Below are 16,341 nucleotides of genomic sequence, written 5' to 3' on the forward strand. Positions count from 1 at the left end.
ACCATGCCCAATAGTTGGGTGCCACAGTCCCTTCCCTTACATTTTAAGGAGACGGGTATGTTTGAAAACTACATGAGCTAATCCTTGTCTATTTATGTGTGTGGATTCTATATTTACAGTAATTAAATATATTGCATCCAGGTTCCAATGGATAGAATTGTTCTGTTTGTAAACTTTAGGATCTATAGTCTTTAGGATTAGTATAGTGTTTAGGGCTGTAAGCTCAAAACAACTATAGTAGATTTTCAAGATTATCAAAGTTTGATGTTCCTTCACTCAACCAGTTAGCCATGGTAGGCCAATTCCAATGGTGTAAAATGGCCTAGAGCAGAGAGCGTTAGTGGGAAAGAAACAGTTGCAGCATTCCCTAATTTGACAACCTTTTGATATGTTGCATATCCTAGAATTTCCAACCAGTGCTGGAAAACTGGGGAAGACTAAAACAGCATACAATCATATGAACATTGTGCGGTTTCACATGCAGTTGACATTTAAACTGGCACCTTCTAATTTCACAGTTGCTTCATTACATTAGTGTTTACAGAGTATGGCACCTAAGCAGATTTGGTCTCAAACACACACAAACACACAGAGCTCCAATCCATTTCAGGTGCACACAGGTTTCAGTTCTCAAAAAATAAAAACCTGCAGTGCTTCCGATGAGAATTCCATCTGCAAATATATGTAGGTATCACTTGAAAGTTTCTCCTGCTTCCATATTTTTTTTAACTGTTGCAGATGTGGAATCTTTTTTCCCCCTCTTTTCTACTTAAATGCTTTGCAAGAAGAGTTAGGAAAGAAAATATGAGTACACTGGCTTCTGGAAACAGAATTTCTGAAAGCTATGTTAATGCAGCTTTAGCCCTAGCAACTAAATGTCCTTTTATAGATAAAATTATATAACGATAATATGACAGAAAAGTTCAACAATTCAATAATTTCACATTCCTCATAGTATCATATCTGAAAGCCCATAATTACTGCTTTGCATACCTCTTTTCTGGTTATGTCTATGCCAAATGAGTTCCATTAATTGGTTATATCATTCTAGGTATCAACAAATTCCATTGTCCAAACATCTGGAGGGTTGATAAAAGTACCCTAGAATTATTTCCCTAAAAGCTGTTGTGATGAAGCATTTATGTTTCTTCCATCTCAGTCTTCCTCAATCTGTGTCATACTATAATTCCCACATTTCCCAGCCACCATGATAACTGACCATGCTAACAAGAAATTCAGGAAATTTTAATAGGTTACATCCGAGGTTCACTAGGCTAGGACAAGCTATCCATTTAAGGCAGATCAGAGAATCAATCTTCTATCTCCCTTTTCTACTCTTGTTCCACAAGAACCTAAATCAAAAGAAATGTATACATCTCTGTCATTATATATAGAGAGATCTTTATACTTCTGCAACCAGGACGAGTTTAATAGTAGCCCTGGAAAGCAAGAAAGACAATTTTCCAAAACACTTAACTTATACAGATAGTCCTTGGTTAATTATAGCAATTAGGACCAGAATTTCCACCATTAAGTGACATGATCATAAAACACAATGTTACATGACCATTTCGCAACAGAAATTCTGGCATTTCTGGTTGCCATCATTAAGTGAATCACCACAGGTTGTTAAACAAGGACATCACATTGGTGCCATTTGTGACCTCCTGCCAGATTCCTTACTGACTTTGCTTACAAGAAGCCAGCAAATAAGGTCACAGATGGTCATCATATGACCACAGGGATACTGCGATGAACAAAACACTGAGGACCAGTTGTAAGTACTACTTGTTCAGCACTATTGTCAGTTTAAACAGCTAAACAAGTAGTCTCTCAGCCAAGACCACCTGTACTCTTGTCCTCTGTATATTTTGTGAACCCATTTATTTTCAAAAGTAAAGTTGTGTTTTCTTTTGCTTTTTTAATTAGCACACAAAGAGAAGCTTTGCAGTTAGAGTCACTATGCTTTTCCCTGCTATATACCATTGCTTTTTTTTCTCCTGAGGAGGTAGGGGAAGTCCTGGGAATCCAGCTTCGGTTTCAGTCTCAACCATGAAAGCTGAGTATGACTTTAAACCACTAACTTTCTCCAAGTTTAATATAATCTATTTAGAGTTTGGGGAAAATTGGAAGGGCTAGTAGGAAAAATGATATAATAATAAGTATGACACGAACAGAAATTAGGAACTAAAACTGGGCGCTTGTTTTTCTGTTCATAAAAAAAATTCTGTGCTGATTTAGTCATGATGCCAAATGTATGCACAAATCCATCTCTCACCCCTGAAACTTATGAATTGACTTAGGTCATCTCTTGATGGGTTTGCCCCTGAACATTACAATTCCTTTATTCAACTAAATGGCCTGTTTGCTGGGAAATTACCCTTTCATTCATATTTAATCAGATTTGTTTTATGCCAGATGAGTTGAATCATGTTTCTCTGGAGAACAGTAATGCAGCTATAGCGTTGGTGAATTTCTTATTATAGTAAAATTCCCGTATTTTATAGCTACAGCTTCCAAATAACAAAAATAGCAAATAATAGTAATTTGATTGTTTTGTATGTAGCCTGGCAAAACCTTTATGCCAACAGCAGCATTATGCATAATTTCTTGGGAGTAAGTCTAGCTGAGCACACAATGGGGTTCATTTTGAGTAGAACACCAAAGGATCAAGTTAAGCAAAAAACAGATAACCCAATCAATTTTCATATAACATCCAGCACATCAGAAAGGAGTACCCTGTTTTTCCCAAAATAAGACATCCCCTGATAATAAGCCCAATCGGGCTTTTGAGCGCATGGCAATAAGGCCAAGTGCTTATTTCAGGGTTCAAAAAAATATAAGATAGGGTCTTATTTTCAGGGAAACACGGTATCGTTTTATTTGTAAGTCTCCTGGATTTGATTTTGTCATTGAAAGGTACAATAGAAATGTCCACATAAATAAATTTGGAAAGGGGGAATAGGACAAGGCTCATCATATCCTCCCTTATTCTATTCTGTTCTACCTCGGGCTATTCTTGCATACATACAGAGACAGAGAGAGTGGATTAAGAGCCGCAGTGGCACAGTGGTTAGAATGCAGTACTGAAGGCTACTTCTGCTGACTGCCAGCTGCCTGCAATTTGGCAGTTCAAATCTCACCAGACTCAGCCTTCCATCCTTCCCAGATTGGTAAAATGAGGACCCAGATTGTTGGGAGCAATATGCTGACTCAGTAAACCTCTTAGAGAGGTAAAGCACTGTGAAGTGGTATATAAGTCTAAGTGCTATTGCTATTGCATCATAAATCCAGACTGAAAAAATGTTGGTTTTCTTCTGAAAGACTTACAGACACATGACAGATGCAGAAATCATCATTATATCCCATTTTTTTTGGTATATGTAACTTTGGCTACATGTCCAAAGCTATATTTTAAAAAAGGAGGGCAGCATTTCCCAAAAGAAAAGCAGCTACCGAATGATTGCACAAAGTTTGCTCTTGCTCTTTGCTCTTGCGAACAGCACTTACCCTATGTTTGAGATATTTTTTTTTCTTTTGCTAACACTTCTAATGTCAAAGTAAGCTGAAGGGGTTAATTTTTGTTTTTGTTTTTGTTCTGATTTCTTTTTAGTTTTGGCATTTTTCCCCCCTTCTTAACTTTTGTTTCCCCTTCTAAAGCCCGAGAATGAGCAAGGTCGTAGAACTTCCCTAGAAAAGTTCACTCGCAGTATGGTAAGTTCATTTGTTTTTAGTTATGTTTGTTCCTCTTTTCTCTTCTGTTTAGCATTTTCTATTATTTTGAAAACTTTTATTATTATTTTTAGCCCCTCTGTAGTATCCTTCAGTTATGGCAATGCAATAAAAAGACAGAATTTCAAGATCCACATTTAAATTAAACAGCCAGCTCTCTAATCTACAATAGAAAGGTCCCCACAAAACAGGATAGTATCTGGTTTTCTCCCTCCTTCCCCTGCTCAGAGAGTCCCATTCCCATGGCATTTCTCTCCCTTTTCAAGTTATCCTTGATGAGAATAGGGAAGATGCACACAGAGCTTCTCTCCTCTGCAAAGTCACATACAATGTTGGTAACATGCACAATGCTTCCACATACATTGCCCTTACAGAAAAAGAGGGTGGGATAGTTTGGTTCAGAAGAAGGTAGAGATCCTGCAAAGGATCAGATTTCTGTTTATTTCCATAGCATTGATACATGATATGTTGTAGATTCTTCTGCATATCAAGTAAGTATGTTATGGATGCTAGTTTACACAAAACAATGACTTTAATGCATGGATTAGGATACACTCCTTTCTTGGTGTCTTGTTTTCAATGTGGTTGATGAATTATTTCCAATCAGTCCCTCAATAATGGCCAACTAAGCATTTTTATTTGTTATCAACACAGAATACAATTGTGGTGTTAAAAATCTGTTACAGTTCTGTTGACCAACATAGGTTTCTCAAATATTTTCATAGAAGGGAATCCAAAGGACTAAAGCAAAAATACTATGACCTATTGTGGGCAAAGAAAAAAAGACAGAGCTTCCACACATTTAATTAAAAATGCTTTTTTCTACTGCAGTCACTTCTAGAGCCCTTTGGCAAATTGTTTCAGAAAATGAGGCGAAATTCCATGAAAACAGGAGATATGGGAAGCATATGCTGAATTTTACTTATGCATTATTTGTTTATCCAATTTCTGTAGCCACCCATCTCAATTCAGCTGACTCAGGGTGGCAAACAATACCACAACAATTAACCATAAAAACAGAAAAAGTTATAAATAATACATGTAGGCAAATGAGAATTATCATAATAGTTACATAAAAATTAACAGTGCAAGAAGGTAATGGATTCCCCTACAATTTCAGGTCTCCAGGGACATAGCTAGGTCTTTAGAGTCTTATGAAAGGCTAACCAGGTCAGGGCCATCCTGAAGGAAGAATATTCCACAGGGCAGGATCTACTGCTAAGAAGGCAGAACTTTTGGTTTCCATCAGCCAACATTCCTTGGCTGACGGGGCTCATAACATCCCCAGTCTGCTAGGCCAAATTGGACAGGTAAAAATTATTGGGAAAAGATGGTCCCTTAGATAATCTGATCCTAAGCTATGTTACTTATTTATTCAGTTTCTATTGGATAGATGGGAGAGGGGCTAAAAATTGTACTGTATTGGAGTAGTTAAATTACTATATGAATTTAGACAACCATAAGAATTGGGGGAAACTATTCAATAAAATACTCTCCATTCATTAAAAACACAAGAAACTTGCTGGACCAGGCCAAGTCAGAAATGCATGCCTCTGATTCTAGAGATAGAATATGGATCAGATTTTATCAGCTTTGTGATCTTGAAATATGTCAGATTTCAGTTCCTATCATTCCCCACAATTCTGAGATGCTCTAAGGTAAATAGACATAGTAGAGATTTATAATCCTGCTCCCCCTTTAAAGAGGAAGCCATCACTGACCTTTTGACAGTAAATATCATGACTAAGTAATATATTCATTTTATCAACCCTGACTCTCCCTACATCTCACAGAACAGGGATGAGAAAACTGTCTGTCCGTGGGACTGCATTTCAATTTCCAACATTTCTCATTGTTAGCAATGTGTCCAGGTTTTGCTGAGTTATATTTCAACACCTGGAGTGCCATACATTTTCAACTTATAGCTTGACAAAGTGATGTCTTTGTGTCTCCCACTACAATACTATATATTTATCTTCATTCTTTCAATTGTTATTATTCATTCTGATTGTTCTGGATTACCAATTGGGAAACTTGAAAATGCATCTGCTATATAGTATATAGTTAGGATGCTACAGTAGGGATGCACTCAGGGAGGGTCAATGAATGACTTAGGGCCAGTTTTATGTCTTAGCCCAACTTACCCCATTGTTGTGGAGTTTAAACAAATCTGGAAAATGAAGGCAATTCACTACAGGTAGTCCTTGACTTACGACTATTTCTGTTGCTAAATGAAACATTTGTTAAGTGAATTTTGCCCCATTTTATGACCTCTCATGCCACAGTTGTTAAGTGAATCATTGCAGTTGTTAAATTAGTAGCATGGTTGTTAAGGGAATCTGGCTTCCCCATTGACTTTGCTTGACAGAAGATCGCAGAAGGTAATGACATGACCCTGGGATTCCGCAACCGTCATAAATATGAGTCAGTTGCCAAGCATCTGAATTTTGATCATGTGACCATGGGGATGCTGCAATGGTTATAAGTGTGAAAATGGTCGTAAGTCACTTTTTTTTCAGTGCCGTTGTAACGTTGTAACGTCACTAAATGAACTGTTGTAAGTTGAGGACTATCTGTTCTCTGTTTTGAAGTGCACCTACAAAGCACTAATTCGGTATGAAATTATATACCTCTGGTGCTGAAAATATGATTGTTTAGAGGCCTTTTGAGATCCATGATACAGGGGCAGGGTAGTTTAATTCTTTCAAATACATCCATAGGTATTCTGTGTTGTGGAAATAACACACACACATATACTCAATATTTGCGAACAGCATTACCTCCCAGGGAGCACATAAACAGACGAGTTTTTTTTTTTTTACAATTATGCAGACATGTTTACAAGTTTTACCACAGAAGCAGCTTATTGACTAAAATAACCCCTATGAATCACATAAAATAAATTACAGTTTTTGTAAGTGGGCGACAACTCTATATACACAGTGGAGACAAAATGTCTTGGATTCTGTCACAGACATTATACATGGTCATACTTTAGAAACACCAAACCTAACTGCAAGAGCCTTTAAGTGGCATTTCAAATTAAAGGTTTATTGGGCCAGCCTGCTGCCTTCTTTTGAAACAACCTAACCCAACACCTGTATGGCTCTTGAAGTGAGCTGCTAATTGGACTACTGCAGTTAGAAAAATAGGCATATTTTTTTTAAAGTAATATTCAGTAAACAAGCTTTCAGTGTATTTGTTTTGCTTTTGTTTTATGTATCTATATATTTTAAATTTTGTCTATCTTCTGTTGTCATCTTTTCTCATTCTGTTTATACTAATTTAACACCTTTGATCTTTTTTTATGTAAATGTATCTGCGGATTTTATGTTCTTTTGCCATTATTGCTGTTGCTGCTGTTATTTTGGTTTCTGCTTTAAAAATCTTCTGTTTGGCATTAAACTTTTTTTTCGGTTTATATTACTCTTCATGTGTCTTCAACGTGTATCTTTTCTTTCTTTTCCTTCTAATTCTAATAAAAGACCACTTTAAAAGGATATGGCCCTTAGTTTTGTATCAAAATCATATGTTAAAAACAAATGGGAAATGTGGTCTGTTTCGTTTCAATAGCATGTGTGTCATACTGCAGATAGGTTTTGTGTTAGTAAATTTTCTAAGAAGCCCAGTGTAGTATATGGCTGAATTAAGAAATAGCTTTTAACCCCAAGAAATATAATCTCTTGAAATTCTTAAGATATCATATTTTATCTTGATGATCTCCTGAGTGGAAACATGTCTTCTGGGATCTCATCCTCAAAAAAATAAACTTTAAAAATAAGGATTGGATAGAGACACGAGGCAACATATACTTTTTCTTTTTCTTTGCATTGGATAGAGAATGGCAGTCATTCAGTGGTGGGTTGCCTCCGGTTCGGACCGGTTCTATAGAACCGGTAATAAAACTGGCAGGACCCTCCGCCCACTGACCCTGACATCATCAGAAGCGATCTGCGCATGTGCAGAAGCTTCTGCGCATGTGCAGAAGCAAGGTGCGTGTGTGAGCGAAGCAAGCACAGGCACGCGATCCCGTTGCGAACTGGTAGTAAAGGTAAGTAGAACCCACCCCTGCAATCATTGTATAGTATGAATTTGAGGAATGTCTCACCTGAAGAGACATTAAATAGACTCTCAAATCTGAATTGAGAGAATACTTCAGAGAGGGGCTATACAGCTGTATCAGTATCTCTTTGGGCCATATGCAATGCAAGATTTGAAGCTGTACCTTCAGAAGGTTCAGAATTTCTGGACTCCATTAGTAACAGCCGCTTCCTAAAAAACTTTAAAATGAAGGCTTTTCCTTTTCCTTCACAGACAATCATAGATTCACCAAGATCTTTAAGGATTTCGAAGCTGGCTACAAATGAATCGAAACTAACCATTTTGAAAGCTTCCTTATTTGGGCCAAATTCCACTGCAAGTAGTTCTTGACTTAACAACCATTCATTTAGTGACTGTTCAAAGATACAAGAGCCCTGAAAAAAGTGACTTATGACTGTTTGTCACACTGATGACCGTCGCAACATCCCCATGGTCACATGATCAAAATTTGGGTGCTTGGCAACTGGCATGTATTTATGTTGATCGCAGCATCCCAGGGTTATGCAATCATCATTTGCAACCTTTCCAGCTGGCTTCCGACAGAGTCAATAGGGAAAGCCAGAGTTGCTTAATGACTGCATGATTAACTTAACAACTGCAGTGATGTTGTAAACAGCTATGGCAAAAAAAAAAAAAAAAAAAGGGCGGGGGAAAAAAGGCGGAAAAATAACTCACTTAACAACTGCTCTGCTTAGCAATGGAGATTCTGACCCCAATTGTGATTGAAAGTCAAAGACTACCTGTACTTAAGCTATTGAGAAATTACAAAACATAGAGGAATTAGGACTACTGAGATTAATTATGGTGTAGCTACAAAAAATAGTCTCCTTTTAGCAAAATGTAAAGACAATTATGAAAGTTCTGTTTGAATTGCAAAGTGAATTTCTCTCCACTTTTAACCTTAACCTAAGATTGGTATAGCACTAAACATCATTTGGGCCTACAGTATGCTGAAGAATGTAAACGAAGCCATTTTTCTTCTAATGGAGTTCAGACTTTATTTGACTATCCGGGGATTAGGAAAAAGCCATTCTATGCACAAAACATCTAATTTTGGATGGTACATGCCCAAAATAAAACACATACAGTAGTTTGTTTCGGTCCATGCACAGAATGGCTGTTTAATGCTAGACAGAAATGGGAGGAGTGAAAAACTCAAGAAGTTTGACAGCTAATGGAATTCTGGGGAGGCCCTGAAAAGATTGGGTTGAGAGCAGGCTGGTGGATATGCTACTCTAGGAATAGGAAAAAGTTACTGATAAATACCCACTTTGCCCTACTTAGCTTGTTCAGTTCTCTACCGGGGTGGGTTCTACTTACCTTTACTACTGGTTCGCATTGCACCCATGTGCGCGCGCTCTTCTGTGCATGCACAGAAGCTTCTGCGCATGTGCAGATCACCTATGATGACATCCAGGTCAGTAGGCGGAGCCTCCCACTGGTTTTACTGCCGGTTCTTATGAACCGGTCCAAACCAGGGGCAACCCACCACTGTTCTGTACCCTGTGTACTCAAGTAAGGGCCTGGTGGCTCAGCAGACTAAAATCATTGTGATTAACACCAGCTGTCTGCAATTACTGTAAGTTCGAATCTCACCAGGCTCAAGGTAGACTCAGCCTTCCATCCTTTCTAAGGTAGGTAAAATGAGGACCCAGTTTGTGGGGGCAATAAGCTGACTTTGTATAAATATACAAAAGTATGAAGGCTATTGCTTAACGCATTGTAAGCCGCCCTGAGTCTCCGGAGAAGGGCGGCATATAAATCAAATTAAAAAAAAAAAGTCGTGTATATTAGAAAAATCATTTCCAAAATTATTACTGTACCGCAATAAATGTTTTTTGTTAAGCTACTGGCTATATGTTGGTCTTCTGAATCAGCTCTTAAAGGAAGAAAGAAAGGATAAATCAATTGCTTATTTTGTTCTTTCTAACAAAAGAAAGAACAAAATGTTCTTTCTTTTGTTAGGAAACATTTAGAAATGTTTCCTAAAACCCTGCCTAATCCATTCTGCTGGACAGTCAACAAATTTCTAGATACAAAAAATTAAAAAATAATAGCAGAAGGCATCAGGAAAAACTCTGTCTCACACAACCCCCATTCTTATTTTCCAAGAAGATTAGAGAAACAAAGGCCAACCTGAGTCTCACATACTTGACTGAGTCCATTTGTAAAATATAAGAAATTCAGAAAGAGGATTTCTTTCTCCCTTTCATGTAATCACTAAGTGCAATATCTGGCACGTACATCTATTCTCTGACTAGCTATCAGATCTTTAACATTCGATTGGCAAACTGAGCTAATGATTGGGATCCAATTAAGAAAAGAAGGGTGGATGTACACTGATTTGGAGGAAAGAAAGCATTATAAAGGATATATAATGTGACTTTCAGGTCTGTCTGAAGATAATGCAATAAATTCTTGTGTGTTGTGTTATACTGTGAGCAGCACTAGTTGCATAAACTAAAATAGAAATGTTGAAGGTGGAAAGAAATGGCTTTTATAGACCTCAGAGCAATCATTGGGGGCAGAATGCCTTGAAATGTTCTGCTTGAGTTTTCTCAAATTGAATTGGAGAGAGGCTCACCTCCTAGTCAAGGTAGGAACCGTGGTAATTCTTGAAAGCAGAAGAATGGGGAAGAAGTGCCAAAGAATGCAGACCTTGCTGCTCCAAAGCCTGGGTGGTTTTAAAAATAGGGATTTTATCCCTTTCTGTAATGCCTGAACAAAGCTTGTTATGCCCATTTCATCCAGTTTTTCCCTTCTGTTTGATTGTATCTGCTGGAGGAGGGAGGTGGGTTCATGGGGTGGTGTGTAGTAAATTAATTTTGTAAGTTTTACAGGCAATTTATTTTACTTAACTTTTATTCATTCCTTACCCTACCTTCCTGTCTTTTTTTAAGTGGGGTTTGGAAAGCATATACTCATATAAGTGTGTCAGATATACTCATATAAGTGTGTCAGATATGAAAGTATTGGAGACAAAGAAGCTTCAGAACTGCCAGTTGGCAGCTTAGGTTGACAATATGAGGGACTCAGCCATTGCACAGGATTTTTTTTTCCTCTTACTGTTTAATTTTTTCCCCTCTAGTTTTTCTTTGGGGAGTTGATATCTGAACGTTGGGGGTCATTCCTTTGCAATGAATACAATGAGAATAGCAGATGGTAGATTCTACAATAAGATTAGAATCTTTATCCTTCTATGTAACCAACTAAGCACTTGCTATGGGAATATTTACTGAAATGTTTTAGTAAATATATAATATTTGCTGAATATATAACATTTAGTTTTGTATGTCACCTGTAGTTCTAAATTAACCATGCTTGAGAATTTTGGGTGTTTATAAATGCCCCCGAGAAATTATGAATCCATTGACAGGTTGGAAAGAATCTGATGTAGTTATATCAATGAAGCAGATCTGAGCCAGGCCGATCTCTCTGGATGTTGATTGCAGCAACTGGAAAGGAAGGTGGGATGCAAATGCAGTAGAGGCTGTGGGAAGGGAGTAATATGCTCATCGCATCAAGGAAGATCCGGAGGGATGAAGCATGTAGGCATTTGCAGATTGGGAGTAAGAGTGCCCCAAAATCAGTGTTCCCTATTAATGAATATAATGGAGCTGCCTGTGTGCCTAAGGGGAGTGAATTTGTACAAGACTTCCAAGTTGTCATTTGGGGACATATTTTTCCAACAGTGCAAAGAGATAACTGGGTTCCCTTACATGTTTGGATAAAATCAAGGGCAGCTTGATCATATTTGTAAATGCCATAAAATTGGTACAGAAAATAGTTCCACAGGGAAAGTGTGACCTTGATTATCTTTCTCAGGCCTCTTTTATCCCCACATGTGTCATCACAACTACCTTTCGTTCCATAATTGGTCCTTGCCCCCCAGCTTCCAAAAGTCACCGAGCAATCTGGCCTGTGTTACCAACTAATCACAAGATGAATTCATATCCTTGGCTTCTCCTTCCCTCCCCCGTCCCCATTTCCCCTTTGTTTGTTCCTCCAGGGAAAGTCACTGGCAGGCAAGCGTCTCACAGGCTTGATGCAATCTTCTTGACAACGTCGTTTGGGCTAGCCGTTGCTGACATCTCCGAAAGACCGCTGCACCCTACCACCTCCTCCTCGGCCAAGGAAAGACATTGGGGGGCATACGGGCCACTGCGAGGGGCGGGGGGGTGTAGACGAAAGAGAGAGCAAAGGAGAGAGAGCATATTCAGACAATGGAAGAAACATAGAGAGGGGAAAAGATGCCAGGATGGAGACTCTGACCCACTGTGGGTTCCTCTTTCTGTAGTTTACATCCGACACTTTTCTTATACCGCTTTGTAATGGCACCAAGGTCTCCAACTATTAAGACTCTATTTCTAATTTGATTCCAGAGGAACATCATGGCTGTCTAAAGGAAGCAGAGAAAGAAAGAGAGCGAGAAAGGGCTATCAGTGTTATTTTAAGTTCGATCCTAAGAGAAATTTAAGGAAAGGACAGCTGGTTCAGATCAGTCTTCATAACGCAGGCGCTTTCTCCCACTCTTTGCTGCTACTGCTGCATGTGCACAGATGTCTCTATCAGCCTTTCACATATCTAGGTAGGACCAACATGCTGCTGAGCGGTAGATTAATAGTAATCTCTAACTTCACACTAATGGCTCAGATTTGGCATCCTTCCCAAAGCCAGAAGATTTCCCTTTGTCTGCAGGAAGTGTCATGTGATGAAGACAGTTGCCACCCTAGAGCTTAAATGAAGATTTAAAAAACGTAATCTAAGTAATTGGAAGGAGCACCCAAAGTCCCAAATGATCTTTTCTCCACACCCACCTGCAAATTTATTGCAGATACACAAGTCATTTGTCTTCTAACTGTCTAGGTCCAATAAAATAATTGCTAGAATCTGCTTAGACTTGAGAGAAAGAACCTGCCTTTAGGAGAAAATATGCATAGAAGTTTGTTTGGGTTTTTCTGTTTTGCTTTGTTTTTTGCCCTCATTCTTTGAAACACCTTTTCAAAAGATGTTTGCAAAAGTGGCTTTAGCTCTTCACTGATAACCTTAGCTGTCCCAAATATGTTTTGGGATACTGCCTGCATGCTACGGCCAATAGGATCAGACTCTGAGCTCCATATGAGCAATTGGATCCTACTAGAGTTGATTTGCATTTTATACAGTATATGTAAAACGATCACGTCCAGCAATATGGTCCAAATGTTATGCCAGGCATCCACCATTTACATGATCCAGCTGTGGTACTGCAGCCGGCCAGGAATGGCATCCTTTCTATTTATTTCATAACCCCAGCAAAGTGTTTTGTAACCAAACGAAAGTTCTTTAACAGATTGATTGAATCTCTTGTTTGAAACATACCACGGCTGGTGGTCAGCTGCTTTTAGCTTGGTGTGTGACAAGTTGCACAGGTCTGTTTTATGCATCCATGTTATATAAAAGCACCTGATTTAAAAAGGGGACATTTGATAGGAGTGGAATATTTACTGAATTCATCCCTTTTTTGTTTATTTTCCCACCAGGCTTAGCCCACAATATTAGTCATGTAGTGTAAACATATTTGATTGAATATATAATACATGTTTACTGCATTGAGCACAATAAGCTAGAATCAGTGGTCAATTAAGCTGTTAAAATCTTAGTTAGGTCATTTAAAATTTAATTATCCAGGAATAAATCGAGGTTCAGTTGCTTGAAGAAAGAACATATTCAGAGATTTCTTTTTGAAAAAAAGTCCATGTAAACACTTCAATCTGGCAATTCCAGAGTCTTGCGTGGTATAAGTATCAGATTTCTTTTTTCACAATATGGCAAATGGGTGAAAACCTTATGGGAAACTCAACCAGGAATGTAAATGAGCCAACTAATTGCTCAAAATTGTGTCCAGTGGTTAGATCTGAGAGAAGGAAATTGTTTAATCAATATATTATTTGTGTAACTCCCCCAAATAAACTAAAAGACCAAAAACCAGTTGCAATGGAAAGTGTTCTGTAGGTTGTGTGGACAAATATTGGCTAGAATGTATATGGGATCATACGGATGGCCTTAGCTGCCTTCTTTTGAATTAAAGTGAGAATTCTGATAAACATACGTTATGCTTTCTAAATACATCATCTCATTGAATGCAAAAGTGTCAGCACAAATATTTTTATTTATTTATTAATCACATTTAGAAAGCTCTCCAGTCAATACAGGCAGCCATATAAATGTGATTAATAAATAAATAAGAATAAATAGTTGTACTGACATTTTTGGTCAACTTATTTTCCAAAGCACCAAGGGCAAGACAAGAAACAATGGATGGAAACTAATCAAGGAGAGAAGCAACCTAGAACTAAGGAGAAACTTCCTAACAGTGAGGACAATTAACCGGTGGAACAGCTTGCTGTCAGAAGTTGTGGGAACTTTATAACTGGAGGTTTTTAAGAAGAGACTGGACAGTCATTTATCTGACATGATATAGGGTCTCTGCTTGAGCAGGGGGTTAGACTAGAAGACCTCCAAGGTCCCTTCTAACCCTATTCTGATTGATTCTGACATATTTAGAATGCATATGGTTACCAGAATTCTCACTTAACTTTAAAAGAAAGCAACTTTTGAAAACTGTATTATGAGGTACATGTGCACAGTTCTATCTACAGATTTTTTTATTGTGGCATGGGGTTCTTATTTATGTTTTGTTTCTTTATTGCTGCCTTCATTATCTATAAAATTCTACTATGCTGCCATTTGCCCTGTAAAAAGCCATTGTGATTATGATTTTTTTTTTTTATCATGTTAAGCTGTATTTCTCAACTCCTTCCATTTAGGACAAAATGGGATGGCCTTTGCAGTTGGGGGGCCCACATTTTATGCAGTCCAAAAATTGGATTCCAAGGACCACATTGTTTCTCCACAAAGTAGTAAAAATTTCAGGCTTGTTGTTGATGTGGGGGGAAAGAATAACAGGAAATTGATATGCTAAATACAGTGGAGACTTGTATACTGATTTTTAGCCTTCAGAAAATCAGGTCAAAATATTAGTAGTACGATCTTCAGAAACTCTGGGGCACGTTAAAATGGGGCCGGAGTGTAGGTTACCTATTCCTGATCCAGATTCATCAAAAGGTAAGTGATTTAGGGCAGTGCAATCAGAAATCTGTGATTTTTTTTGTCCAAAAACACTTGTAATATATTCCCAGGGGAGGCTATAAAGAAAGGAAAATAGAATTGAAGCAAAAGTCAAACAATGAAAAATAAGTATGTGGCCTAGTTCAACATATTTAAGGTCAGTTTGAGAAAGGAAAGGTCTGAAGAGTTTAAACAAAGGACTTCATGAACAATTTGGATTTAAGGACAGACCTGAAGAAAGAGGACGTTATTTAGATAATGAGATAATTATTCATTTATGGGCACATAAACCTTGATCCTTTTCAATTAAGTATTTCCCTGATAACATGAAAGTGCTGTACAAGTTCTCACCCTAAACTGCCTGTCAATTAAATACAAACGAAATGGCCAGGCACAAGTTTACTGTTTGTCTGCCAGCTTTTTAATGGCCATTTATTTCACAATTTCTTTCTCTCTCTCTCTCTCTCTTTTTTTTTTGTCTACTCAATTAATTAAATATCTCTTTTTGTCTTGAAATGTCTACTCCTAAATTCTACTATAGTATTGGAGATACCATGGATGTTAACCAGAAACAGATGTCAAATGTGAAATTTAGATTTACAGTGAGATAATTAATGATTCTTAAACAAGTGACCTGATCCACTGGAAATATTTCATCAGGCTCACATGCCCCAACAGAACTGAATTGCCTTATGTAAGTCAAAACTGGTCAGGTAGGCACATACCCAGGGCTTCCAGGGAAAGAGAAGGAACTTCAAAGAACAAGGAACTGTTAGGCTCTAAAGATAATGGACTTAATCCACATTTGAATGGGTTAGAAAATAATCTGTTGTTGTTGTCAAAGATGTAGCAATGGTCTCACTATACCAATTAACCTAATCATGGTTCTTCTGTCCCACAACTTGTACTACACCCACACACATACGCAGTTTCTCTCCAACCTTTCTACCCATAATGTTATATTATTATACAATTAAAACAATATATGCTGCCTCCGTTGAGATTCTTTCCTCAATTACAATATTTTCCCATTTCCCTCTTCTTGTATAGATTATGTACTATCAATGCCAACTCATAGGCAGACTTCCTCCAGGATGAGAACCAACCTGGTCCTTCAGATCAACAGTTTTATGTAGAATTTACATAAAAGGAGTAAGGGTGTCGAGCCTTAGGGCACCCCACAAGCAAGGGCCATGGCTTGATCCCTTTCCCTCTGTCAATACTGACTGGAACTCGCTACCAAAAATGGAGGAGAACCTCTGCAGAATGGTATTCCCATTCCCATACTCCACAATTAGTTCAGAAGGACAATGTGGTCAGTGACATTGAAAGCCACTGAGAAATCAAGAGGCACTAAGATAAATGCACTTTTCCCCCATAAATTGAAAAACAAAGTCCAGT

At 37.9% G+C, this 16,341-nt stretch overlaps 1 protein-coding gene across 4 annotated transcripts in view; it reads left to right on the plus strand.

Annotated features, from left to right (window-relative positions):
* RGS6 (regulator of G protein signaling 6) overlaps nt 1-15,912 on the plus strand; it is a 251,597-nt gene extending 235,685 nt beyond the window's left edge. For 3 of the 4 annotated variants that reach the window (XM_070939549.1, XM_070939566.1, XM_070939575.1), the window contains 2 exons: nt 3,661-3,714; nt 11,843-15,912. In XM_070939549.1, the coding sequence (XP_070795650.1) occupies nt 3,661-3,714; nt 11,843-11,893 (105 nt within the window). In that variant the 3' untranslated portion in view covers nt 11,894-15,912. The remainder of the gene's footprint in view (nt 1-3,660; nt 3,715-11,842) is intronic. The other variant, XM_070939559.1, reaches the window with a different exon arrangement.
* Nucleotides 15,913-16,341: the final 429 nt, after the last annotated feature.

The sequence above is a fragment of the Pituophis catenifer genome, unplaced genomic scaffold (genome assembly GCF_029215685.1).
Source record: "Pituophis catenifer annectens isolate HBS135680 unplaced genomic scaffold, rPitCat1.0.hap2 SCAF_1, whole genome shotgun sequence".
NCBI classification, from domain to species: domain Eukaryota; kingdom Metazoa; phylum Chordata; class Lepidosauria; order Squamata; family Colubridae; genus Pituophis; species Pituophis catenifer.